Below are 26,148 nucleotides of genomic sequence, written 5' to 3'. Positions count from 1 at the left end.
AAAGCACCTACAGTAGGAAATTTCTGCTAATAAAGTTACTTGATTTAGCATACAAAGACACAATGAGATCCAAACACTAGAAACTGAAGTTAAATGTACGCATTTTACACATAACACAGCATTTCTAATAATAATGAGGATAACAACCCTGGAGCAATATACTTCAGAAACCATGGATTCTTTGCTACTTGGAATATTTAAATGAAAATGGACTATCTCAGAGAAAGAGAGTAACTCAGCTGGAAACCCATATGAAGTATAAAAATTAGGATTATGGAGTTTGTTTTATTTATATCAGAATATAGACTATCCCTCCTATACAGAGAATTAACATATGTAAGGTTTTCAGACATTCCAGGAAGGAACCATAAAAAGGTATGTTCCAGGAACTGAAAGTGACTATATGAAAAGTCAGGGTACCAGTCCAGAACTGCAAGGCTAGATGATAAACTTTGACCTAAAAATAACTTTACGATATATCTGGTGTTTTCTTAATTGTTATCTTTGACAAAATCCACCTCGTGACAAGCAGACAACTGACTAACCTTCTAGATGTTTTGGTTGTTTAGTATTTAGTTAAATCATTTGACCATTCTATTCATTATTTAATTAGATACATTGGTACATTTTAACTGATAAATCACTCAAATCAGTGGAGTAGTTCTTCTGCAAGAAAAAGCTCTCCTATATTCAAGTAACATGCTAAATCAATTTTACAGTTGGTTTATATAATGGAGTAACACCATCCCACAAGCACCTGCTCTTAGTGTGCTGCATATTCCTTCTCAAACATGCACCAGTCAGTACAGATCAGATGATGGCACCTCCTGCAAGCAGCACTGCTACTTCTGCAGCAGCCCACAATTCCTGAATGTTTTAAAGGGAAGGCTATAAAAGGGATTGTCCTTTTCCACCTCTGTATCTTTTAATAAAAATGATGAATGTGATTTTCTTCAGACCATGATTTCCGCTTATCAGTTCCTTATTTTAGTGTTTATTTCTGTATGCAGATTGCTTTTAGTCTTGGGACAAGATAGTTATGTAGTTGAAAAATGCTGGGGTCATTTATTTACATAACTTTTTTCTTTCTTTTTTTTTTTTTCTACTACAGAGTTTTGGTTTTGAAAAGGTGCCATATATAATTTAACTGTTTTAGTTGACATTGGATATTTATATTAGCTACTTGGCATGCCTTGGCATAAGGTCCTTTGGGACACCATGTCTTCAGCTTCTCTGTCTTGCAAGTATGTAAGGAGAAACAAATCAGACTACAGTCCTTTTTATTTCAAGATTTAACTTCAAAACATTTGGATCTGACACTACTAAAGAACTACACATCTTGAGAAAGAAGAACATGTCTCACCTTTGGATGTTCTGTTCCTAAGGAGTTGAACACCTGCTGCAGGAAACCCTGGTCTCAACTCCAGGAGTCAGTCTGAAGTATCTGTGCTTTTGGTTCTCAGTAAACACACAAGATTTCAAGTCTCTAGATTCTGTTAGTACTAACTTCTGAGAAGAGTCAGAGACATCAGATCTATCTGTACCAGATATTAAAAATGAATGCAGGAATAAGAAAGCTGTGGAGCACTGATGGAAGTTGCTGCCATATACCGTGCTTATGAGAAGCTTGGGAATAATTATCCTTATCTTCGGTTGTAGGAGAAAAGATCAGAGAAATTGTTTTGTTTCAATCTTTATTATAAGGTGTTCTCCTTCCTTTTCAGTTTTTCTACAGATTTGTGCTCCTCTAACCACTGAGGGAAAGGGTCTAGCTGACTCCTCAGATTCTCTTATTTGTATAGCTACAGGACAAACTTGAAGCAATGTAAACAGCATACTTCACTGAAGGTCAAATGTGATGTGCGTATGTAGTATTTGAAATATTCTCCAAAACACTGTTGCATGCAAGAGAACACAGAGCAAAATATTTCATTTCATACTTACAGATCATAAAAATAGAGCATTAAATGTTGTTTTCTAAAATAACATTTCCTTGTTAGAATGTTACTACTGTCACACTAATGTTGCTTGATGCATATAGTTCTGATTCTATTTGTTTTACTCTGGATCCCAAACTTAGTTTTCATCTTTTTCCCTTTTATGTATTAATTAGTATAATCTGACATGTTGCCTGCGAAGGCCTTTAGGAGCTTCCATATATTGATGAGAGGAGACAGTGACTGGCTTTTTTAGGCTTGAAATCCATGACGTGAGGTATTTAGATGTATCAGTATTAGTCCTCCCTTTTAATATCTTCAAAAAGTATTCCACTCTCCCTGTTAGCAGAGTCATTATTTAATAAAAAGACAAAAGTATAAGAATAAATTCAGTCCAAACCTTCCACTACTGCTACTTCTGCTATATGTCCTGGTAGAGGATACTGGTATAAGAAGGTATAATGAATTAAGGTTATACTCCTCCATGCTTGGCAACAAAACACCAAGTTTGCAGAAGATGGGCTAAAGTGCCAAAAATATGTGCCGGGTCATCCTATTTCTTCAGTTTCTTCTGCTGGAAGGACCCCAGTGCAGCTCCCAGAATATTTGAAAACCACCATTGGTCAGTCACAGTGTTGTTATTTAAGCATCAGTCCTTACTTCAGGGTAACTGCCTGGACTGAAGCAGACGGTGTATTTTATTTCTTACTTAAGTAATTCATGAAGTACTTCTTGGCAAATGCATATGCAAGTAAAGGTGAAGTATTGGAGAGTACTTGGATTGGAATACGCTGAATAAAATCATCTAGTTCATTAAGATGCTTCCCAGAAAACTGATTTAGCCTCCTGATAATGAATGGTGATAGCTGATTAATCAGGGCAATATTAGGGTAATTTTTATTAATAAAAATCATTAGCTAGTACCCTGTATTTATGTTGAGTATAAAGCTCAAGTTAGAGTGAAGGGTTTTTTTCAGCTAGTAATGGGGAGCAATGTAAAAACAAGGGGCACAGAACAGTCATTCAAAATGGACTAAGGAATCACTTATCAACCCTTAAAATATATGCTGGACTACCATATGCTCATATTGTCCATTTTAAAAAGGTAATTTAAATGATGCACACTTTAATATTTTCTCAGTTAGGATTGTATTCAGGACAACAGTTTGGGAACAAGTGGCATTTAGGGTTACCCAGTAATTCCTCTATTCTTGCCATCCCATAATACAGTTACGATGTTTGAGTTTTATGTAAAGTTTTTCATCTGTAGGTATCAGTGTTGCAAGATCATTATCAAAAGAGATACTGTATTTTTTTGTAAAACACTATCTCCGGTTTACAAACAGGGAAATGAAGGCACAAGGAGGAAAAGGGATTTTTTCCCCCAAGGTTATCCAACAGGCCAGCTGGCAAAGTCAGGAGTAGAACTCAGGTCTCTGAAGGTGGGTGGTTGCCAACTAAGTTGCTTGTTTAATAACTGGAAAAGTAATTACTTAATACATAAAAGTTTTAACCCTGAAATTCACTGACTATGGAATCTGCTTCCCTGATGCCAGTTTTGGAAGACTTTACTACAGATCTCTTCACTTATGAAGGGGGAATTAAAGATTATTCTCTTCTGACATTTGCAGTCAGTTTGGGTGGGCAGTTGGCATTTTTATTCAGGAATTTAAAATATGCTAATAGGAGCATGTATGACAACTGGATAGGGCCCCATCTTGTAAAAATTTTTTCTCATCATACTGCTTTCTGTCACGAATATATATGGAGTTTTTTCACCTGTTTCATACAACATGGTTGTTAACAATATTTTTCATATTCCTCTCTTCTTTTGTTTTACGTTTTGGTAAATTTCTGGAAGAGCAGTTTCTGGTTAAACTCCCTGACTCAGACCGGAAAGACTGTCATCTGAGTTAGAGAGGTTGCAATTAAGCATGCAGAAGAAAAGATCCAAAGGGAAAAGGCAGAAAGTTGCATCCATGGTATATCTGGACAACACAATGCATTGCTTTGCAGAAACATCTAGGTTAATTCTGAGTGAAGTAGGTGGGTTGCCAGAAGCAGTGTAATTGAGGTTTCAGTCAAGAATTGGTATAGAGCAGGTAGTGCACAGCTAGGCCTGGGTATCTCTGCATGGCACAGCATTGTGCTGTGTTGAGGAGACAGCAATAGTTACGTGTGGGCTGTTATGTAAGTGTGATATGACTCACTCTAATAAGCACTTTCTTAGTTTAAAAAGAAAGAAACTGTGACAGAACTGTTACTGATCTTAGTTCTAAATCACTAATTTTGTAGTATCAATATAATTATTGATAAGTATAAAAATCCGACACAATCATGTGTAACATGAATCAATAATGTGTAAAAAGGAATTTAAAGTAAGTCCTGCTGAATCTTCATGTTAATTTGTGCTCTTTATTTTACATGCAAAAAAGCATCCAAGAACAAATTGCTCATAATTGCATGTGTTCCCAGCTGATGGTGTTCATACTTTAACTAAAACAGTGGAACGTTGGTGTGAATTCTTCTGCTTTACAGCAAGCAAGAACAACTGAGATTAATTAAAGGTTAATTAGAGGTTAACTGATAGGTTTCCTCTCCCTCTCCTTCTCCCTCTCCTCCTGGTGATAACGGAAATGTTAGAACCCTTGACTCTGACTGAAACAGACTGGGCAGGCCTGGTGTTGATTGCTACTGCCAACAGGAGAGTGGTGCTGCAGTCCTGCAGCTTCAGTTCTTAATCAATGAGGTAAGGATATGCTTATTCAGGTTCTTCCACATAGCTTTAGTTGAATAAAGCAATCAATGTATTGTAACTGAGTGGTATAACTTTACGTATGGCAAATTGGGCCAACAGGTAAGCAGTTTACATCCAAAAGACATTTACTGTATGGACTTTTAGAAGACTATTTAAGAGACTTCATGCAGGGAGAAGTGTTACCTTCATATACGTCAGTATAAAATACTGAGCAAAAGGCAATCAATACATCAGTCTGTGCAGGTAGATGTAAAATCCCATAAATTACTGAATCTGTTGCACAGTCCTGTTTCAAACAGAAATTAATAAATGAGTTAAATCTTTCTATGGAAGGATGATGATGGTGACTGCCTGAAAGCTCACAAGTTGAGGGTATGCCACCACCTGGGACAAGGAAAGGCAATTACAAGGATTATCAATCAAGCAGGCACGCTTAGTCTTTGTAAATGGCTTGTCAACACCAAGTTTGGACAGTATACAGGAATGATGAGAGACTGTAGCTTGCTCTGTGCAGAAGGTCTCTGGAGACAGTAATAGGCAAAAGGACTCTGCTGAGCATACAAATCTGTTTTTTCAGCTCATAACTTGACCAAATTCAGAAACTATTCTTAGTTTAATTCATTTTCTTCCGTGAAATAAGGAAACACTATTGATAGTCATCTCTTCTGAGCATGGAGATGTTACAGTTCCTCAAGAAAGAGTTTGAGTTAATTTCTTTAAGCCTGGCAAAAAATTGTTTTTTATAAGCTTTTTTGAAAAAAGTGTCTGATACTTTAAAAATAATCAGTCCGGTCAAATCCTTCAGCAGAAGGCAGGAGGAAAACAGGGAAGCCAAGATTTGAATCGGTATTCTTTCTTTTCGCTAGGTGACTGGAAGAAGCCCTAATACATGGGATTAATTTGATCTCTGTGGTGGAGATAATCCCCTTTCTGACATTGGTCTAAACTCCTTGGGAAATGAGAAAGTATGGATTACTCTGTATTAGAGAAGTCTCATCTTCATAAATTGCATTTGCATATGTAGATATTGAAAAGAACAGATGCTAGGATTAGGAGTGATATCCAAGGTGCAAAGAGCGAGTTTTATCTCCACTAGACAGTCATGGCTGGTATGACTTGATCTTTTAGTTATATCCTTAGATATTGAGGATATTGAATTCTGATATTCTGATCCTCAGAACTGAGCATCACCTGTTGTTTAGGCAATATTTATTTCCTCTGTGCCCTACAGATATGTAGGGATTGATCCTTTCTACCAGACCTGATTTGAGATGTAAATTTAGTAAACCTCTGCAGCAGTAGTAGGTAGCTTCCTTTGCATTCCCTTTTGCCCTGGCCTCACTGTTCCATGGTGAGGCAAAACATAGTAGGAAGGAAGAAGAATATGGCTACTTCCAGTTGTGCAGGCAGATAGAGGTCTGAACCTTGGAAGAAGTCCATTTCCTGGGACAAGAAGCAGAACCAGTCTTCAGAGCAATTATTGATCTTTGACAAAGACTCCTTCCTTTTGTCTAGATCTCTTAGTTCTTCATAGTTCCTCTTCCCATGCTAACTGTGCTTACTTTCTTACCCGCTTTACCTAGTTCCAGTTTTGAATTTCTCGTTGTCTTGATGTGACCTCTAAATGGTGCCTGGCACTGTCACTTGTGTGTGTGTGTTTGCGCAGTAATCACTTTTTCCTTCAGTTCTATCCTTCAGCATCACCTTTTTAAGTAAACGCTGTCTCTTCCCCTTTTTGTTAATCTCTGTGCTTGCTCTCATTACTGTAGATATATGTGAGAGTTCAGATGTATAAGCTTTGTATGAAGCTTTAATTTGCATTTTAAATTGATGGAGTTTTAATTTAACTTTGGCTGGTCTCGTACTGATTTTAAAATGTTTTCATTTACCAGATCAGTTCAAACTGAGTGTTTTTTATGGTAGAAAATATTTTTTTACAAGAAAGCAGATATTTCTCAGAAACTGTACAGCTTTCTACATTTGGATCACTGAGGATCACTTAAAAATAAGATGGAATCTGCAGAAGAATAATCTGTTGTGCCATATTTTGTGTCTGCTCTAGGGTGCTTTGGTCAGTGCAAGCGCAGATGACACACTTCATTTGTGGAATCTCAGACAGAAACGACCAGCTATCCTTCATTCTCTGAAATTTAATAGAGAACGGTAAGACTGTATAACACAAAATGATAATCTCATTTAAAAAAAATACTTTCCATGTTTTAAATAATACCTGCTTATTATTTTGTCATTCTAATAGAGGGATATAATTTTTGTCTTGAATTTTTTTCTTCTGGTCTTTGAATCTCATTTCCAAAGAACAAAAACATTTTGTTGCAGCAGCCTTCTCAGAACTAGAAAAACTTTGTCTGCTTTTTGTCAAAATGTTTTTCATTTGACCTTCTCTTTACAGGAACTGGTGTGAATAGTAGTACTTTTTAAAGTCTGGGTATGAGCACTGTGATCTTTTAGGCTGGTCTGTTGTTAAGTACAAGCCAGAGTACCTTAGCTGGCTGTATCAGGGAAAGAATTCATTTCTCTACCTTGAAAGGATTTTTTCTGTCAAATACTGGAATTTTGGCATAAATAATTTGTGATTTTACATTATTATGGTAAATCTCCAATAAATCCAAGGCCTGCTTTTCTAAATTTTACTTTTTCAGTACAAAATTGTATAAATCTCTACACAAAATACATTACAACAATGGTTGTTATTGTCAAACTCAAACAGACAGAAGTTAGGCACCATAATCTGTATTTAGCTGCTCAAGTAAAGCATGCTACAATACTAGGGAGGATGATTGTTACACCTATACTAATATTGAGAAAAAGTTTGGTGCTTCTGTTAAAGTATTAGGTCAGTGGTCAGAAGAACAAGTTTCAGTGCAAAAATGCATCAGCAGTCTCATGCAAATCCTTAAGCAATACTGTTAATCTGTACTTCAACTTTGAGGTGGATTTTTTTAAAAAAAAACATAACTATAATGCATAGCACAGTTTTGATTGGGGGGTGGGGTTAAATGAGATTGTAATTCTGTTAATATATGCACTCGGTCTTTCTGGAGGTGTAGTGGTGAATGCAATCAGTGCTACCTTTACCACAGCTGTGAAGTAAACCAGTTAATCAAAGCTTTATCTGGAGCAAATCTGAAAATTGCTATGGAAATAGATTTTTTTCTTTGTTATTTATTATTCACATCCATATTGTGAATCTGTATCTGTATCATGCTTGCACTTAAATGTCATCAAGTTGTGAGTTTTGTTGTGGGAAGTACTACATAATAATTTAGAAAATATAAATTCTGATTTCAATGAGTTTATAATATATAGGAAAAACATACTAAGTGGCTGGGACTGGAGTGGGTAAGTGGGTATGGAGGAGGATGGCAAAACTTATATGTACATTTGCTATCTGCTTCTGGACAATAAGTCATAGCTTATATATGTAAAAATTTTTGAATCTTGCTACTCTAATGAGGTAGGTAAATTATCCCCATTTTGTAGTTGATCAATCTAAATATGGTAGAAGCTATTCCAGCATGTCTTGGTCCAGCTCTTCCATCCAGCAACATTCCTTACAAACTAAGGAATCTATACTTATAAGAATGCAGTGTCTGTCCATCTGCTTGGCTTTTTTTTTTTTTTCTTTCTTCCGTAGAGAGGCTAGTATGGTATCTTGGTCAGAATTATTTTAGAATTTCTTGCTAAAATAAACTGACATGTATTTGGGCTTAAATGAGAGCAAAACATGTGTTGCAAAATTTTCTACAAGTTTCTTTTGCTTCTGATAGCTTAAAACCAGGCAAAATATTTGGAAGCAAATTATTTGGAATCCTGGAAAGCTTTGTTTAAAACTAGATTTTGTGTTATGCCATATTTGAATTGAGGTTAAAAATATTTTCATTTAGAGATATAGTTATTTGTAAAGAAAAAGAAAAGGAAGAAAAAAGTATAGCTAGCTAGCCTTTTATCAAAATCTAGTAAATTGTGAGTGGAAAAAAAATCAAACAAACTAATATCAGTTCTATTATGCATATCGTAAGTAGCTGGTACAGTCACTATCCTTCAAAAGCACTTATTTGGCACATCAAAGGCTGTCAAGTAAATGTCCTGATCCACTGGTATATAATAATGGCAAATAAACACATCCAGTTTTAAGTTAAAAAGAGGGTTTTGATAAGTATGAAGAAATAACTTTATAGACATGAATTCTTTCTTGTGGAGAGTTCAGATGCAGTTTAGCTATGAGAATGGAGCGTATTTCTGCTTCTAATTTTACTATTTGCATATTTCTCCCTTAAGAGATTAAGATGGTAATTTTACTCATATAGTATTTTTGTCTCCTTGATGTGCAGTTTGACTTAGATTTTTCTTCCTGAACATTTGATAGATTTATTTCATAAAATAATACAACATAATGCACTTATACTTAGAATTCTAATATTTTATCTCCACATGTGATGAGGAAGATCATTGTAGTAGTCCAGATTCTTGATTAATTTGACTTAAATCAGTTAGATTTCATGTAGAACCAGTTTATTCTAAGTTTTTTAAATACTTGAATCAAGATCCATACATCTGTTTGATTCTGTTAGATGGACAAATGCTACTTCAGTCTCTGTGCATTAGTCAGTGTGTTTTCTTCTGTTGTACCAGTCTTCATACTGTTGAACTGTTTAATTTGGTTCTGTTTCATGACATTTAAGATAATGGGTAATGGACCAAAATCTGCTCTTCATAGTGTTTATGTACACGTGTAACCAACTACTTGAGTCAAATTCCCCCAAGTATATACATTCTTCCTCTCCCAAACATCAAAAACGTTTGTTCTCTTCTTCATATGTTGGCAGCAACATAGATGAATAGTGCAGAGAACTCTGCAACCAAGATCTCTGTATTTAACAGCTTTGCAGAAGACAGCTTATCTTTCATTTGCCATGTAAGATTCAGTATTCACTAACAGAATGCCCTTTTGTAGCCATTAAGTCATAGCAACCTTTCTAGATTTACTTCTTCTTGTTCTGATTTGTTATTAAAATATTTTGCCTCTTGTGAGGGATTACATAGGGTATGTTCTTGGGGAGAAGCAATCTCCTAGAATATTGTAGTGCTGCTCAAATAATTCCAGGATATACTGTTTCAACATTAACAATATTAACTTGTTTCTGACAATTCATTGCTCCTTTACTTTGGTGCAAGCGTAGAAGGAACACTGAAGAATGAGACATAATGACAAACTGGTATTTTTGTTTTGAAGCGTAATGCCCTGGACATTTTAAAATATGATAGGTTTTTGCCTTGTATCCAAATACAAAGTTACCATCTTAAATTCTTCCTCCTATAATTGGAAGGTAGATCAGAGCATCAGGAACCTTCAAAAAAGTAAAAATGTAAGCTTTTAGTTTTAGTGCTTGGCACCATACCAAGAGCTGAAATGATAAAACTGTTCCTCAGAGATGTGCTTGACAGTAGCATATGGTTGATACTACATAATTTGATGTTCTGTTTACAAATACGAAGCATAGGTAAAGGTTTTTGACTTGTGTGAATACTCCATAACAATGGCTTCCAGAACTCTTGAGAGATTACATTATGTAGATGTTCCATAGATCCCTCCCTCTCTTTACTACTTTGATATCATAGAGGATGCCAGATTCATCTTCAGTGGACATTTTAGGCAAGATAAATAACTCAGCTAGTGGGACTACATGCTGTCTTTAGCAGCTGTAAAGAACGTTAAGATTAAACTGAATTACCAAGAACTATAATAGGCCTTAATTTTTTTTTTTAGTACAGTCAGAGCAGACTGCTGACTTCAGTAAATTTGACTTTAAATGTAGAACAGTTTACACAGTTTTCCTGTGTAAGATAAGTGATCATAGTTTTTTTTTGTTTGTTTGTTTGTTTTAAAGGGGGGGGGTGGAACCATCAAGGAATACAGTGTGAAATCCAGGTCTTCTAAATTTGCGTGCATTAGTTTATTTATGAATATGGTTCATCTCCTGTTTTTCCAAAGCTGAGCTCGTACAGTTGCATTGTAACTGACCTGGTGAGTAGCCTTCCTCTTTTTCTTATTTCAGCCAGTGCTAATTAGCATATTACAAGTGAGCTGACAGCGCTGCATCAGTTTTTGCATTGTCTCATTATACATAAATACAGTGTAAAAATTCTGTTGGGTCTTTAAATCCATCTTCATGCACAGAGCACAGTTGCCACGCTTTGGGGCACTGATATGTAACACTTCCTTCAGTGTAATGGGTATGCAGGCACAGAGGAAGAGGAGCCTTTTAACTGGGTGACTCTTAGAGCAGTTCTCAGTCAGCTTTAACTTAATAATTTTTAATTCATGCATTGGTGATTTTGCGATATTTGAACAGGGTGGAAAAAGGGTATTACTGCAATGCTTGGAAATAAAGAGGAAAAACAGAGACCTTCTTGGATCAGGTAACTTTTCTTTTGTGTGTTTGGTCTTTATTCTTTCCTGAGAGCAGTTAGAGCCTTGCTGTGTCTTTGCAGGATTTTATATTCTGTCCTGGTAAGTGTTTGCCTCATCAAAATGACAGCAAGAGGCTATTAAATTAATACTGGTGACTGGCTCTGCATTCTCTGTACTATCTGAATCTGTACTTGTGTGTTAGCTGCTTGCAAGATCCTAAACTTAGATTATGTCTCATTGGCTATTCAAGGAACTGAATTCCTGTGATGATAGTTTGCCTGCTCATAAGTGAGGCACCTGATTTGTCTGTATTGTTTGTATACTTTCAAACTAGACAGAGGTCTGTCATCAAACATGAAATAGTTAATAGGTTCAGTGAAGTGGCACATCTGTGCTCTATTACAATACAGATTCTAATTACAATTTTTATAAAGATGTTTTACACAGAGAGAAAGTTTGTGGAAAGGATTTAAACTTTCCCAAGATGATGATGATAGAAAAAATTCAGGAGGGCAAAAGAAGCCATGGTGTTGATAGTCCCTCACTTCCACTTCTTGAAGAAGTTTTTACAGAACTTCCTGATGCAGAGATTCTTTTCTTTTTTTTTCTTTTCTTTTTTTTTTTTTTTTGGGGGGGGGGGGTCTTATGAAGCATTTATTGCCAAGTGTGAAAATGAGTATAATATGCTCAAGACAAGGCAAAAACTGAATGTTTTTTTTAGGAGTCTGTAAACTATCTTTCGAAGCCCTAATGAGGGATGCAGATGGGAAGAGCCTGAAAAATACTTATTACAGGCTTGCAAATCTAAATGGCATGGAATAATACAAAAATTACCCATTGAATTACTGCATGGGAGGAAGATGCACACAAAGATGATCTTCTCAGGATTGCAGGTACCTAAACAAAAATATTATTTTTTTCTCCATTCATGTTACACAATTCAACAGAGAGCAAGTGTACAAAACACCAGCATCTTGAGGTCAAGAATCAGCAGTTTCAATGTGTTAGACTTATGAGGTTATGGAATTCCACAAAAGTAGAGTGAAAATTTACATAATTCCTACTATTTTGTCTTTAATGAGTCTTAAGTATATGGGCTTTCTGGTGGGCCAGAACTCAGCATCTCATATAGTTCTTTTCATATAATGATCAAGCTATTCTTTAACTATTCAATTTTAAGTCCACTACTCTTATTAGGGAAAATGGCTTTACAACCTCTTCCCTCTGATGGCAAGAAACATTCCAGTTCCTAGAATAACTTTAATTTGTGGCTGTTTTATCTCCATTTATTCTAATATCCACAGTCATGTATTTTAAATATTTTTGTCTCACTTCTTTGCACTTAAACAGCTCATTCATATCCATTCTCAATTCTTTTTTTGTACTACAAAAATCAAGATTCTGTGTTTTCCTTCATAAATTTGGTTCTTAATTCCCTTTTTCTCCTTATTAGTTGGTCTTCTCACATCAACTGAGCTGATAAACAGACAAGGAGAACGTCCCATCTGCACTGTGGACTTCACCATTAGCATTTTCCTTGTAATCTCTGCAGGAATATGTTTTCTGAGGCATACCTAAATAACATCTTCCTTTTACATGGCTTCATTTCATCAGTGCTTGTTGTCTTGCTGAGATCAACTAATACATACATTACACTTCACTGACATATATCTAGCTACCATGGACCACTCTGCTTTTCAGTATAATCCTTCAAGAATAGAAGCGAAGCAGGACATATGAAATTGAAATGAACTTTTTCTATCGCTTCAATATCATGAGTTCCAGCACTAAAGTGGAAGGTCTTATTCTTTGATGTTTGAGGCCTTACTCTTTCCACTTTAAATTTCATCCCATCTCCTGTACTCTGTTGGTGCAGATTGTCCTTCCTCTGGAATACTGTCCACCTAAAAGATGTCATAGTGTGAGTGACAAGCTCACTTACGAAGTTACAAGGTCAGCCGTAAGGCTAATCCTTGAGAACCTCTTAAATATTGAATAAAATATCTGCATTCCAGTAAAATCAAGTAGAAAATAAGCATTAGAACTAGAATTTTATAGTAATGCTTCTTGTAAATGTTTTATTTAAATCAACATACGATAGATCTCCTACATTTTCCTTGTCTAAAAATGTTTTCTTTTAGAATGAAATCAGGATATTCTGGAATAGTCTGCCATTGGTAAACTCATGTTACTTTTTAATCCTGTAATTCTGAGTGTCTAAAGAGTCTTGCATGTGAATGTCTAAGAGGCCTGTCATTCCTCAGACTGGTGTTTCACCCTCTGTCTTCATAAATATAGGTGCTATTTCTGATATTTTTTATAGCTATAAACCGATAGTTATCAAAGATCTTTGTTACCACACTTGGAATTTCATTTATCTTCTCTTTTAGATTTTGCCCTTAATTTACATCTACTTTGGGTGCAGCCATTTCTTTTTTTTGTAGTCCAGCTGGCTTCTCCACTTTACCATGGCTTTTCAAAATTTATCCTTTTGAAACTCAAAACCTTAGTGTGCATTGTACATATCTGATCAATCTCAGCTAGTTATAATATTATAGTCACAGCAGCATAGACAACAACATAGCTTATTTATTTTGGTTTTAATTTTTTATGCTTATCTTATGGGATGGGTTTTGTAGTGCAATATGAGCTGGTGCTACAGTAGTGAAAATGCTGCAAGTACTTGAACGGGCTAGTTTGAAACTGGTTTGGTTGCTCTATGCTTAAATTACTTCAGAATAAACATTACTTTAAAGTAACATCACTTTTTATTGATTCATTGATTGTTTACTACAGAGACCTGTTGGTTGCTGTCTCCAGAAATATCTAGATCCTACTATGATTAGTAACATTTGTTTTCTTTTCATTAGTAACCTGTGCATGAGGCAATAAATTCTCTTCTAATTGGTCATATTTTTCATTACAGAAAATTAAAAAGATCCAGATCCAACCCTGAACTTAAGTGTCTGTTCTTTTTTTAATGATGACTTTCAGTCTTTCCCCAAAGTAATTTTTAGTCCACCCAGACTCTTCCCATATTATTATTTTCAGTTTCATTTCAGTTAAAAATGTCCTTAATGTACTTCATGCCACAGTGTCTACTTTTATACCTGTATGCTAAAAAAACTCAACTTCTCCAAAGGCAAGTAGACCTATTTAAGATAAATATTTAAGCTGTATTTTTACACAGCTTAGTATATGCTGAGTATTGTTTCCATAATGAGACATAAAAACATGTAATGATAACACTGGGCAGCACAGTATATAGTAATTTGATTTGTGATAGCTACCCAGAAAAGTCTCAAAATAGCAAATACAGGTACCAAGTTACATTGTTTAATATATCTTTGTTTTAAAAAGCATCTGTCCAAATCTTCAGAAAGATCATGACAAAGTATGATGAATAATTTGACAAATATTTTCCTTTTTCTTGGTTATGAGTCCATTGCAAGTCAATTCAGGTTTTCTTCAAATTTGTGCATTAAAGTAGGTTAAGATCAGCTGACATGCTGTATGTGCATGAATCCTAGAGATCACAGCTGTATTTAATAGCACAAGGACCAAATAACCAAAAAGGTGACTTACAACCAGTCACTCCTACTTTTCCCCATTTGCTAAAATTGTAATAGGTCACCGCCACTTCCCCCAGCTGTGCATTTGGCCATTATTAGTTTATTTAAAGCTTTTTACAAAAAATACTTTGGGACCTGATCTAAAGCCCACTGAAATGAATAGGAGAGTCTTTGGATTTGATCTAGGACTTTACTGTGCTGAAGAAAGCATATTAAATGAAAGTTTCTAAGCAAGAAGTTTCTCAACTCTGAAACACCAAGGTTGCTGTTTCTAACTGGTAGTAAGCCAAATATTGTGTCTATAAATACAGTTATAATATATAAAATATATAATATAAATGTAGTGAAAAGGTTTGAAAAGTGAAATTTAGTTATTAGAATTAATAATTTAATTTTATAAATTTGCTCTATATGTGTGTATACACACATATGAAATAATCCGGACCCATAGAACTGCTGGAGAAGAATGCCTACTTAGCACAGTTAGCCGAGGGCTTGGCAACACTACAGAGATTAGAGGGCCCTCTGCCCTGACAAATCCTCTCTTCCAGATTACCCCTCCCTCTGTGTCACTCTGGTTGTACTTCCTTCTATTATTTCTATGAGAAAACAGATATGTCCTCAAAATTCCATGTTGCAAAAAAAACTCTGTGCAGTTTTGGTTTTACTCCAATAGGGAAGAAAAACATGTTCTGAAATATTTCAGTTCTCATGTCACCTGGCCACCTCTGATTGTCTGCATGAGTAACTTGTTTGTGTTGGTTTCTTTCCTCAGAAAAGTCCTATAACTCTTAGCGCTAGACATAATGTTGCCATATTCTGCAAAACTTCAAATCTACGCTAAGCAGTATGCTTGTTATTTCTAATAGTTTGTAGAAAATATATCATGTTTGTCATCAAATTTCCACTTTTTTGAGGCAACACAGGATGACATGTTATGTTGTTTTCCTAATAGCAACTGCATTGCCAAATTCTCCTAAGGTCAGACTTGGATAGCAAAAAATAAAATATATACGCTCTGCCATATATTTATCAACAGTGTTTTGAGGCCTTAGTTATAACAAATGAGACACCCACTACTGTAAAACAAAAATAATTATAACATAATCATCATAGTTAGGTCATCTTCTTCATATCATACATACTTGTATTAAAAAAGGTATCTTCAAAAATTTAAATAAATTCAGATAGGGGCGTAAATTCCAAGTCAGTGTGGAATAGTCTACACTATCAGTTGGGTTTTTCAGGTTGTTACAGTATACTGTTACAGGAATTTGATTTTTAATTTTACATTTTACTACTGTCAAATTTTCAAATTTGAGTTTTAAAACATCTTCCATAACCAATCTTTTCCATGAAGTCATTTGGTTCTTGGAAACCATATCACCCCTCTCCTGTTCGAGCACAAGGCAGCATTAAGCAAAATCCAATGCAATGATTTAGGATACTTTTCCTTCTGTCATGATAAACTCTGTGCATTATTCCAGTAAATCAGAAACAGAGCTAGTAATGTCAGTGTTGAGATTATCTCATTAATCAGTACGTGAGCAAGAACAGAAGAGAGACTACAGACTGTAGAAAAACAAGGACTGTTAATCACAGAGTCCCTGTCTGTTGAAGCATAACAAACAATAACAGCTGGTCTCCAATAAAACTATATGATTATAATTGATGGAAGCTGTTTTAAAAAAAAAAAGTGTGTATACACAGAAAATGTATACACACATACATGCACACACATATAAAACTACATTTCTTTTTTTTACTTTGAAGTCAATTACAGTATTTTAATATTATCCTGGTAATCATTCAAAATAACAGTATTGATATAAAATAGGTTTTAAGATCATTATAGTGAGAATGTGTAACATAAACACAGATTTCTGTATGTTGCAGCAAATTGTTTTGGAGATGAAGTGACGGCATATCTTTAGTTTACCTTTCTCAAAGCTATGCAAAGCCAAGTTATTTAGCAGATGGTAAGCCTCAACCTTTCATGTCTGAGCTAAGTCTCAAATTACTTTTTTGAAGCTATAAGATTGGGAAGCAAAAAAATGCATTTTCTTATTATAGCATCAGTGTTGGATGAAATGAAGGCAGAAACTTTTCTTATTTTATTATTTTTTAATGCACTTTCTATAAAATGAATGAAGGAAATAAATCAAAAACTTCCTCTTTTGAGAATTCCACTCCACTCTTTCATCCTGTGTTTTTTGGCTTTCCTTTATTGCTAAGATGAAAGGGAATGGCTATTATTGTGGACTGCATTGTCCATCACCGTCACAATGCTTGGTATTACAACTACATTTTTACTTAACCTTCAAAGAAATTAATGGAGAACAGGTGAAGTGCTATAAAAAAGAAACAGTGATTTCACAAGCCAATAGACAAGAGAAAAATCCCACACATTGTCTTTCCCTTAAAGATGAAAGCAACAATCTAGTCTGTTTGCCTACCCTATTTCATTAATTTTCTCACTTCACTGATTTTGTGGAACTTTTTTCAGCTCAGTTGTCTCAGGCCTTGAGCTGACATCAGAAACAAATTGGAAAACAATGGAAAGTAGGAAAGTAGCAAAGTGTGCTGCTTTCTTTCTATATCTTCTTCCTATTAAGGAAGCAAGTTTCCACACTGAAGTTGTGCATAGTTTCCTTGTCTCGTTCCTTAGTTCCAAGCCCACTGGTTACATCTGTTCAATCCACTGGGTTACTGTTGTGTTGGGTTAAAGATCTAGTCAGGGAGAGCATATCATGGTCAATGACCTGTTCCCATATACAAGAAATCACAAAGAGTTTACGGTCAAAAGCATAAAATGGGAGTTGACAAATGAGAGTGTCTCTTTGTTGTGCGTTTGTCCCAGAGAAAGGAAAGTAGTCTTCTGTCATCCTCCAGAGGAAACAAGTTAGTAGTAATACAGGCTACAGAACTTGTGATACTCTCGCAAGCTGGGGTTTTAAGAATGACCTTTAAATTGTTCTGGAGTTCTAGGAATGCCAGTTAAAATGATGCAGTGTTGCTGTTGCAGGTAGCCATTGAGTTACTGAGGGTTTGGATGTAAGTGCCTGGTTTTTTAATTATAAGGAGGTGTAGTGCAACTGTCTTTTGGATGTGTTATGACATATGAAATAGGACCAGATGATGTTTTATGGAGTTGTAAGGAAGTTAGGAAATAAAAGGTAAAAAATAGGAAATAAAATTGGTTAAAAAAAAAAAAAAAAAAAGGACTTGCTGCATACTTTATACTTCGGGTGGCCTTTTAAAGCGCTCTAATAACCTTGTTAAGTTTTATCTAAATGCATAGATACAGCCTGTAGTGAAGGGAGATCTCCAGGTTTATGCATTTAATCTAGTAAAATGTAGTGTATCTAATATATTTTTGAAAATGTATTTTCTATTTGTCTAGGTTCTTTTCAGTTTGAATTAACTGCTTGTAAATAATTTATGATAACGGCCATTATAAATACTCCTACAGTTGCTACACTAACATTTTGTTTCTTGTGTACTTAACATAATCATTTGTGCCTTAAAACAAGTATTTATGGAATGCTGTAAACTACTATTTATAGTTCTGACTGCAAACTTGCTTGAAATGGTAGGCTCACAACTGAAGAATAGCCCTAACTCTAGGCTTATGGAGTTATTTCATCTGTCCAGAAGTTTTGCATAGGAACATATCACTTCTGAAGAAACAGAAGCATAACCTGCTTTTATTCAGGATCATTATAATAGGGAAGAAGAAGGAAAAAGAGCTGAAAATATTACTGATAATGCTTTGCTTTGCTCTCTATATTTTAGCTTCTAACACTTTAAAGGGTTAATCAGGAAAATCCAGATGCTTCAGAATGTGCCAGTAGATCCAAAACAGAAATCCAGCTAATGACAAAAGCAAAATATCTCAAGAAAGAAACATTTTATGCACTTTTTTTATGGCTTCTTGCATTCCTTTTTCTTATTTTTGTAGCTTGTTTAAATAAAATATTTCAGGTAATGGATACCATGAAAAACACATGTATGCCTTAAACACTTCAAAAGCAGCAGTGGACCACCAGCCAGTTGACAAGTCTAAATAATTTACTGCAGATAAAAATAATACTGCAGAATAGCTGCAAATGTTTTTTTGCTTTATCAAAACAAATCAATATTTGTAATATCCATGAGCACAATTTAAACTATTTTCTTAAAATAAAACTGCAAAGACATTAAGTCAAAATGTTTTTTCAAAACTCTTTCCAAATAGTATTTGTGGAAGCTATGTATATAATTAACTCTGTTAATGATATACAGTGCTTTCAGAAATAGTTAGAAGAATACTTTGTTTTGCTTCAAATGTTTATATTGAAATTAGATTTTAGAGATAGACTTCTGATTCATTATACTTCAGCATCTGTAGGGAATCTTCCTTCACTGGAATTCCTTAAATCAAGACGGGTATCTTTTAAGTTGTTCTCGATCAAGCAGTAATTGATTTGAAGAAATCCTACAGTCCTTATTAAGCAGAAGAGATAGGCCCCAAATATTTATTTCTTATCTTACAATCTACAGATGAAATTACTACTGTTGTGCAAATAACGACTGTGCTGAATACTTGTAGCTAACACACTGTGAAATAGAGGCAAATAAAATTTATTTGTGAATTGATTAGATGTTGAATAATCTGAGATACAGTACTTGAAAGGGACATTGGCAAACAGATGTATGGTACCTTCTCAGTATGGGATTAGACTAGAAAGTAGCTGTTACCACTGCTTTGATTACATATTTGTGGGGGCAATCCACTTTACCACCTCATTCTTTAAAACACTGCTTTCTATAGACTACCCTGCCCCTTTAAATAGTCTAAGACTAAGTAATGTCTTCAAGTGGTCGTATTGGTGTAGGTATTGACAATTCAGTCAGCAAATAGCCACAGTAGCCTATAGGCTGAATGATAACTTGTTAATTGTCAACAGTTTGTGACTTTCATTAATAAGCTACAATTTATTCCTACAAATGATTCACTGAGCAGTTATAAATAGTAAGCAAATCCAGAGGGGTCACATTCAGCTCATGATTAATTTGATGGGAAAATAGAAGTTCTAATTATTATACTGGTCATTAAATATTATTCATCCACCCTGTACTCTCATAATCTGTAATTGTAGGGTATAGACTGTAGTCATAAAACAATAAAGAATAATTTTGAGCAGTCTATATAATAGCTGGAAAAATCTAGAGATGATTATGTTTGTGCAATGTTTTCAGAATATCATTTTCCTTAATACTGCTTTTGTGTTCAGAAGTCTGCAGATAATAATGGGGTTTTATACTGCAATGACTTTGTTAGGCTGTCATCAGCATCTAACACAAGTTATGTAGTGCATTTTCAGCTCTACTTAAATTTCTCTTATGTAAGTAATGAAAACATAAAATAAGAAGGAGCAATTAATGTTAATCCAAAACAAAAGTTGACTGACAACGTTAGAGGAAAATATATTTGGAACATAGAGGGTTTTTTCTTAATTTAAATTACAGCCAAATCGCACTTAAACAAAGATGGACCACAAAGATCAGTGTCAAAGGCATGTTTGATTGTTGAAACAAATTTGGAAAATACTGAGATGGATGATGTTTCAAGGAAATGTTGCAGATATACAAAAACAAAATCAAGCTTTGTATTTCCCTTTTAATGTGCATTAAATTTCAGTTCTGGCATACTGGTTTTCCAATTTAATTTTGATTTCTTCCTCATGTCCCATAACTACTGTTTTTAACTATATTATGGTCATTACCAGCCTGTCTCTGGTTAGTACTAAAGTAATCACCACTAACCATGAATTTTTGATTTCGCAATCTCTCCTTTTTCCAGCTGAGGATGTAATGAGGAACACCTCCTTTTTTATAATAAAACTTGACTTGCATTATTTTGATCACTGGTGATGCACAAGCATATGAAAAATAAATATTTGTCAAATATTTTACTGACCATAGGACTAAAAAGTGATGAGATATATAAGCAAAAAATACATCTTTTGATAACTAAGCAACATTTTCCCTTATTTAGTTTATACTTTCTTTTTTCCTAGAAAAGTGCCTGCTTCCCTGCCAAGAATTCCATGCCTTTTTGTGGTTTTCTTTCTGTTCAAATTATTGCAAAACTACCATACTGATCTAGCTTGCCTGAGTGGGACTACTGTAAATGTTTGGATTGACCTTGTGTGGTATGTGGAGAATATAGTTTGAATGAGAGAAAGCTTTATGTTGTGATATGGTGTCATCAAGACCGTGAAATGGAAAACTGTCCAGATGTATTGACTTGCTCTATATTTCATCTGCCTCTGAGTCATGCAAGTTATTAATTAAAATTTCCTATATTCTTATGTCAACCTTAGACACTGTGCACATACTTAACTAAATTAACCTAAATGTTTAAATTAAACATTGGGGTTCTAATAATGGAGTTCATCTTGGATTTCTGCCTTCCTAGGACTTCCTGGTAAATAGTCCCTCTGTGCTGCAGGAGAAACACTGTTATCATTACTAGGGGCAGATACAGCTCCGACCTATCTGGGGAACTGCACAGCCATTTGACTGCAAACACATCATATGATGTGGAGGGCAGACTGTACGGATTACTGCTAACGCACATGTCCTTTATACACCTTAACTATTCAGATGATTTAAATGTACAGAAATTCTCTTTATGGCTTTTCATTTTCTAAATAACCAAAACAACCCTATGTATCTTGGACCTTAAGGCAAATGTATGATTTATTGACCATTTCTTCAGAACTGTAAGTTTATTTGCATATTCTTATTCCTAATGTTTCATTTACTTATCATTTTAAAGCAGCATTCTTAAGTATTCTCTCTTACTTATTTTGCAGGTACCTAACATCAGCTGTTTTAGTCATTTATTTTAAGGAAGTTGCTTTTTGAAAACTCTATTCTGAAAATCATTCTATTTTCTCAATTATTTTATTCAGAATCAGTTTAGATAAATATATTGAAGTTGTAAAATAAATTTAGACACTTGAATTCTAAGTAATCTTTAACAATATACTGCTAGATCCTTCAAGGTTGCATTTTTGGAAAGTACTTACATAGCTGATGAGCTCTGGTGTTCTGTGTAGTCCAAGGAGAAGGAAAAATACCTCCAGAGGGCAACTAGCTTTAACTTAGGTTATCTGAATGATCTGCTGGAGATAACTAATTGTCTTCATTGCCTATACATACAGCTTGGGCTTCTGTTTAGGTATTTGAGGTAGGCTACTGATTTGTTAGACTGCATGAATACCTGTCTAAATGTACTTGTGTGCATTTTGTGACTTAAAGCAATAATTTCAGTAATAACACCTGTTTGTGAACCCACCAAAAAGCAGCCCAACACTTTCTGAGGATATTGCCCTCAGAAAGGGGCAATCTGTTCTCAGGCACTGAAGAATGAGGGGAACTGAATAGATGGGTCTGCCCTTATTTGCATGTCAGTGAGGACATTTTGTGTTATTTTTATTCAGAAAGGATTGAAGGGGGGAGGAGATTTGAAATAACATTTTTACTTGCTGATGTAGGGAGAAGAGGACTGCATATAAAGTCACAAGGCACCCTAGGCAGCTGTAGATGCCACTACCAGCACGAAGAAATCTTGCATAGGTCAAAAAGAAAGGGAAGGCATTCTTTAGTGCTTTTCCTCTGCTGCTGTGAAGGTTCAGTGAGGGCTGTACAGGCCACAGATTTCTCTCTAAAAGGAGCTGATAGAACAGCAGCCAGTCATTAGCTAGTACTGAGGATGATGGCTAGTTTATCAGATGGCAATCAACTACTGGTGTTGACCAGCTGAGGCAAGTAACATATAAATTAGTGGAGAGTACAGAAAGCATCAGATTAAATCAAGCACTCTGGAGATGATCCCTTGAGCTAGAAGGGAAGTTGTGATCACTAACTAAAAGTTAGATTTCTGAGACTGGCATAATCTTTATAGGAAGGAGATCAGCTTTCTCAGCAGAAGGACTTATCCATGTCTGGGTACTAGTGCACTGTGAATTGCATCTAAGACTATGGCTAGATAGCTTAGTAGTCACGCACAGCATGGCTTGTGTGCCTTGCAGCTAGTAGGCTTGCTTGCTGTCAGTTATTTACATTTCCCAAGGTAATGCTCTGTCATCCCTCATTTTCCTCTTCTCCCTCCCAAGTTCTGTTTACACCCTCTTTCTGTAAACATGCTAGATAAGGAGATTGCATCTTTTTTGAGAGCCCAGGTGGGGTAATTCATTTTGGTAGGTTTATGAGGGGGGATTTGAGCTGCTGTTTGTTTTTAGTGGGAACTGTTAGGAACCAAACCCTTCTCACCACTAGTCAATGCCTGGCGTAAGGGCTGTTATGTGTTGTGTACTTGTCCATATTTAAGATTATCTGTGGAGGGAGGGCATGTATTAATATAAATTCATTTGGAGTTTTGATTTTAAGAAATGAGAAAGTAAATAATGAAATTGGACAAACTGTTTATTCAAAAAACATTTTAACAAAAATACTATTTATTTCTCCCCCTCAGGCCCCAGGAAAAATGTTTCAGGAAATTTGTTCATACAAAAAAAGAAAATGGAAAAACGGAAATAACAAAGCAGCAGGAAATGTTCTGGACATTATCTTTTATGTTTCTAAGAACAATATAATTTCCCTTTGCTTTTCAATATTGCTGCTGCAAGAAAGATGATATTAAGCCATCTAAATGTTTTACTAGTACATTACAGGGAATGTAGAAGTATAAATTATTAAAAACTTCTAGTATTCTTCTAAGATGTAATGAGTTTTTTTGGTCGGAATTCTTACAGTTAGTGCTGTGATTTTCTTAAAAATTCTCCTCAAGATTTGCTAGTCGGGAATAATATAAAAAATGAGGTTTGAATTTTTATCTTAGCAGTTTTTGATGATGTCCCATTAAATTATGTCATTATTTCTCATAGCTTTTATAAAAATCCTGAAAACATTTCTACAATTATCTAATGAATTTTTGCATAATAAAGTCTGATTTAGGTGTTTTATTTGGCACTTACTAATTTTTATTACATTTTATATCCTGCTTTGTGTTTTGAATACCTTGAAAAACTGCTACAATGTTCCAGTCTATTTTTGGCTGCATAGAAACTCCTTTCATGGTATCAGGCTGCACTTTTTACTATATCTTATAATGGCCAATGAGGTTCGTATTCATTTTGCTGCTGTGTAACATCTGGCTCCTAGGAACGTAGAATATCCATAGCTGCTGTTGACTTCCTGTAAGTGGTCAATGCTGAGCAAATTCTCGGGACTCCATTTAATCAGGTTTCATGTTATCTCACTCAGATTGACAACCTGTTTGATTAAGTTTAGCCAGAAGCACTTCATACTTGCATAAATCACTGCAATTCATGCTTTCTTCATATGAAAATCAGCCTTCGTCCCATCCCATCTCCCCCCAGCTAGCTGACTGGCTTTTGTACAGGCATCAAAAGACACCTTAACTTGCTTGGGGGATATATGACTAATAAAGGGATTTTCTTTCAGAAAATCAGAAATTTTCTTTCTTCCAGAGTGAAAACTACAGTATGAGACTTCAGTGTTTTCTCCTGAAGAAATCATTATATGACTGCAGTACTTGCTGAAATGGAAGATTTTTATTATGAATCTGAGTCAAAGCTTTCAAGCCTTAAAGTCAAGTTAATATTTGCTATAAAACAAAATTCAATAATACCATAAAACAGTTTGCATTCAATTTATATAACGTTAAAGAAACTACTCCAGAAAAGTGCATAGTTTTCTGAAAAAGTGGAAGTCATTTGACTTCGTTTGGTGAAGCCTAACAACACATTGTATTAAAATGCCTAATAATGTCCTATGCTTTAATATACTTCTAATTTCTAAAATATTTGTAAGTTGGTTACATGTGGTTTGTCTGATAGATAGGATAACTACTGTAGGATAATTACTGTAGTGGAAAAACAGGATGTTTATGTATATTTTTGCATTTTCTCAGTTGTTTTAATTTCATATTATATATTTATTGGACTTCATTTTATACTGTGCTCTTGATGGACAAATAGGGATGTGCAGAGATGTCTATGTTTCCATCCTGATCACTGTTTTTTGTTGTGTCTTTTTCTAAACATATGGTTTTTCTTTAAGGGGATAGCATTTTCTTATCTAATCACATATTGTAAAAGGTAGTGTTTGATAACATGTAGTAAGAATTTTGGTAAATAATGAAGTCTCATACTGTAGTCTTCATTGTGGAAGAAAGAATCTGCTGAATATTTTCTCATTTGGCTGTCCCATAAATTTAACAAAACAAAAGTATTTAAGAAGAAATAGCTGAGCTTAAGACAGCAGTAGATTTTGTGATCATCATCTTTGTTTTTAAGTAACACCTTCTTCTCTTCTGGTCATCCTACATATCCAGACTTAGTAGCCACAGGTGTCTGGGATTTCAGCTTGGCCACATTGGAAAATGAGAGTAGTAAGTAAATTGATGGCCAGTGATTTAAGCTCTGGTTTGGTCATGCTCTTAAAGCAGGACCTTGCTCTTGAAATGTTGCTCTTCAGTTCATCATCAAGATATTGGATTCAGGCGTGTGCTTTGGAGATCTATTTTTTTGCAGTACACCATATTGGCTTGTGAATGGGTTTGTCAGAATAATGAAAATTGCTGTGGTTCTACGTGGATTTAAACTTGCTAGCTTGATGATACAAATGCAAGAATTTGGAGTAGCAGCATTCAAGTCAGTTAGGGTTAACTCTCTCACTCACAACTTATCTATCAGTCATTAGACAGCTACATTTTCCACTTTCAAAGTCAAAAAATTTTTTTTCTTCCTGTAACTTAACAGTTTACTACAAGGAAGTGCTGAATAAGCATTAGTGTGAGGTGGTTAAGAGGCTTAGTCAACCAGGCATCCAGGGAGCTTTTTGCATGGGACTGGAACCTATTAAAGCATGCATGTGCCACAAACAGTTTGGAGAACAAGAGAGAAAAGCAGAGCCAGTGTAGAAACTAGAAAAATAAAAATTTGGTCTAAATATGAATCTGACCAGAAGTCTAGCAAATGGTGCTTCTGAAGAGAAACAAATTTGCGTTGTTTAGTTTAAAGAAGAAAAGGATCAGGGAAGACATGAAAACTATCTTCTCATTGTAAAACTGCAAAGTGGGAAAGGTAATCTTTTCTTTGTATCCATTATGAACGGAACAATAAAGCTAAAGGCTTAAGTTCCAGCAAGCAAAATGTAGGTGGCATACTCCTTCTGCAATTGTTTGTTTCAGATATTTGTCAATCTGACTGCACCCACGATGCAAATACTAAGTTGCTGCTTTTGGACATTTTAATTTATACACACTAAGCTGTAATTCCCATTCTGAAAGCAATTTTCTTGAAAAACTTGCTTCTCTTCACACTAAAGGCAGTGGAATCATTGCCATAATTAGACCACTAATAACAAAAT

General features: G+C 35.0%; 1 protein-coding gene across 6 annotated transcripts in view; it reads left to right on the top strand.

Moving 5' to 3' along the window:
• STXBP5L (syntaxin binding protein 5L) overlaps positions 1 to 26,148 on the top strand; it is a 207,800-nt gene that overhangs the window by 73,649 nt on the left and 108,003 nt on the right. For all 6 annotated transcript variants that reach the window (XM_064519788.1, XM_026103445.2, XM_026103448.2 and 3 more), the window contains exons 3-4: positions 4,605 to 4,686; positions 6,758 to 6,858. In XM_064519788.1, the coding sequence (XP_064375858.1) occupies positions 4,605 to 4,686; positions 6,758 to 6,858 (183 nt within the window). The remainder of the gene's footprint in view (positions 1 to 4,604; positions 4,687 to 6,757; positions 6,859 to 26,148) is intronic.

This window comes from Dromaius novaehollandiae, chromosome 1, assembly GCF_036370855.1.
Source record: "Dromaius novaehollandiae isolate bDroNov1 chromosome 1, bDroNov1.hap1, whole genome shotgun sequence".
NCBI lineage: Eukaryota > Metazoa > Chordata > Aves > Casuariiformes > Dromaiidae > Dromaius > Dromaius novaehollandiae.
Note: the sequence above shows the minus strand (reverse complement) of the source record. Positions and strands in the feature narration are given on the sequence as shown.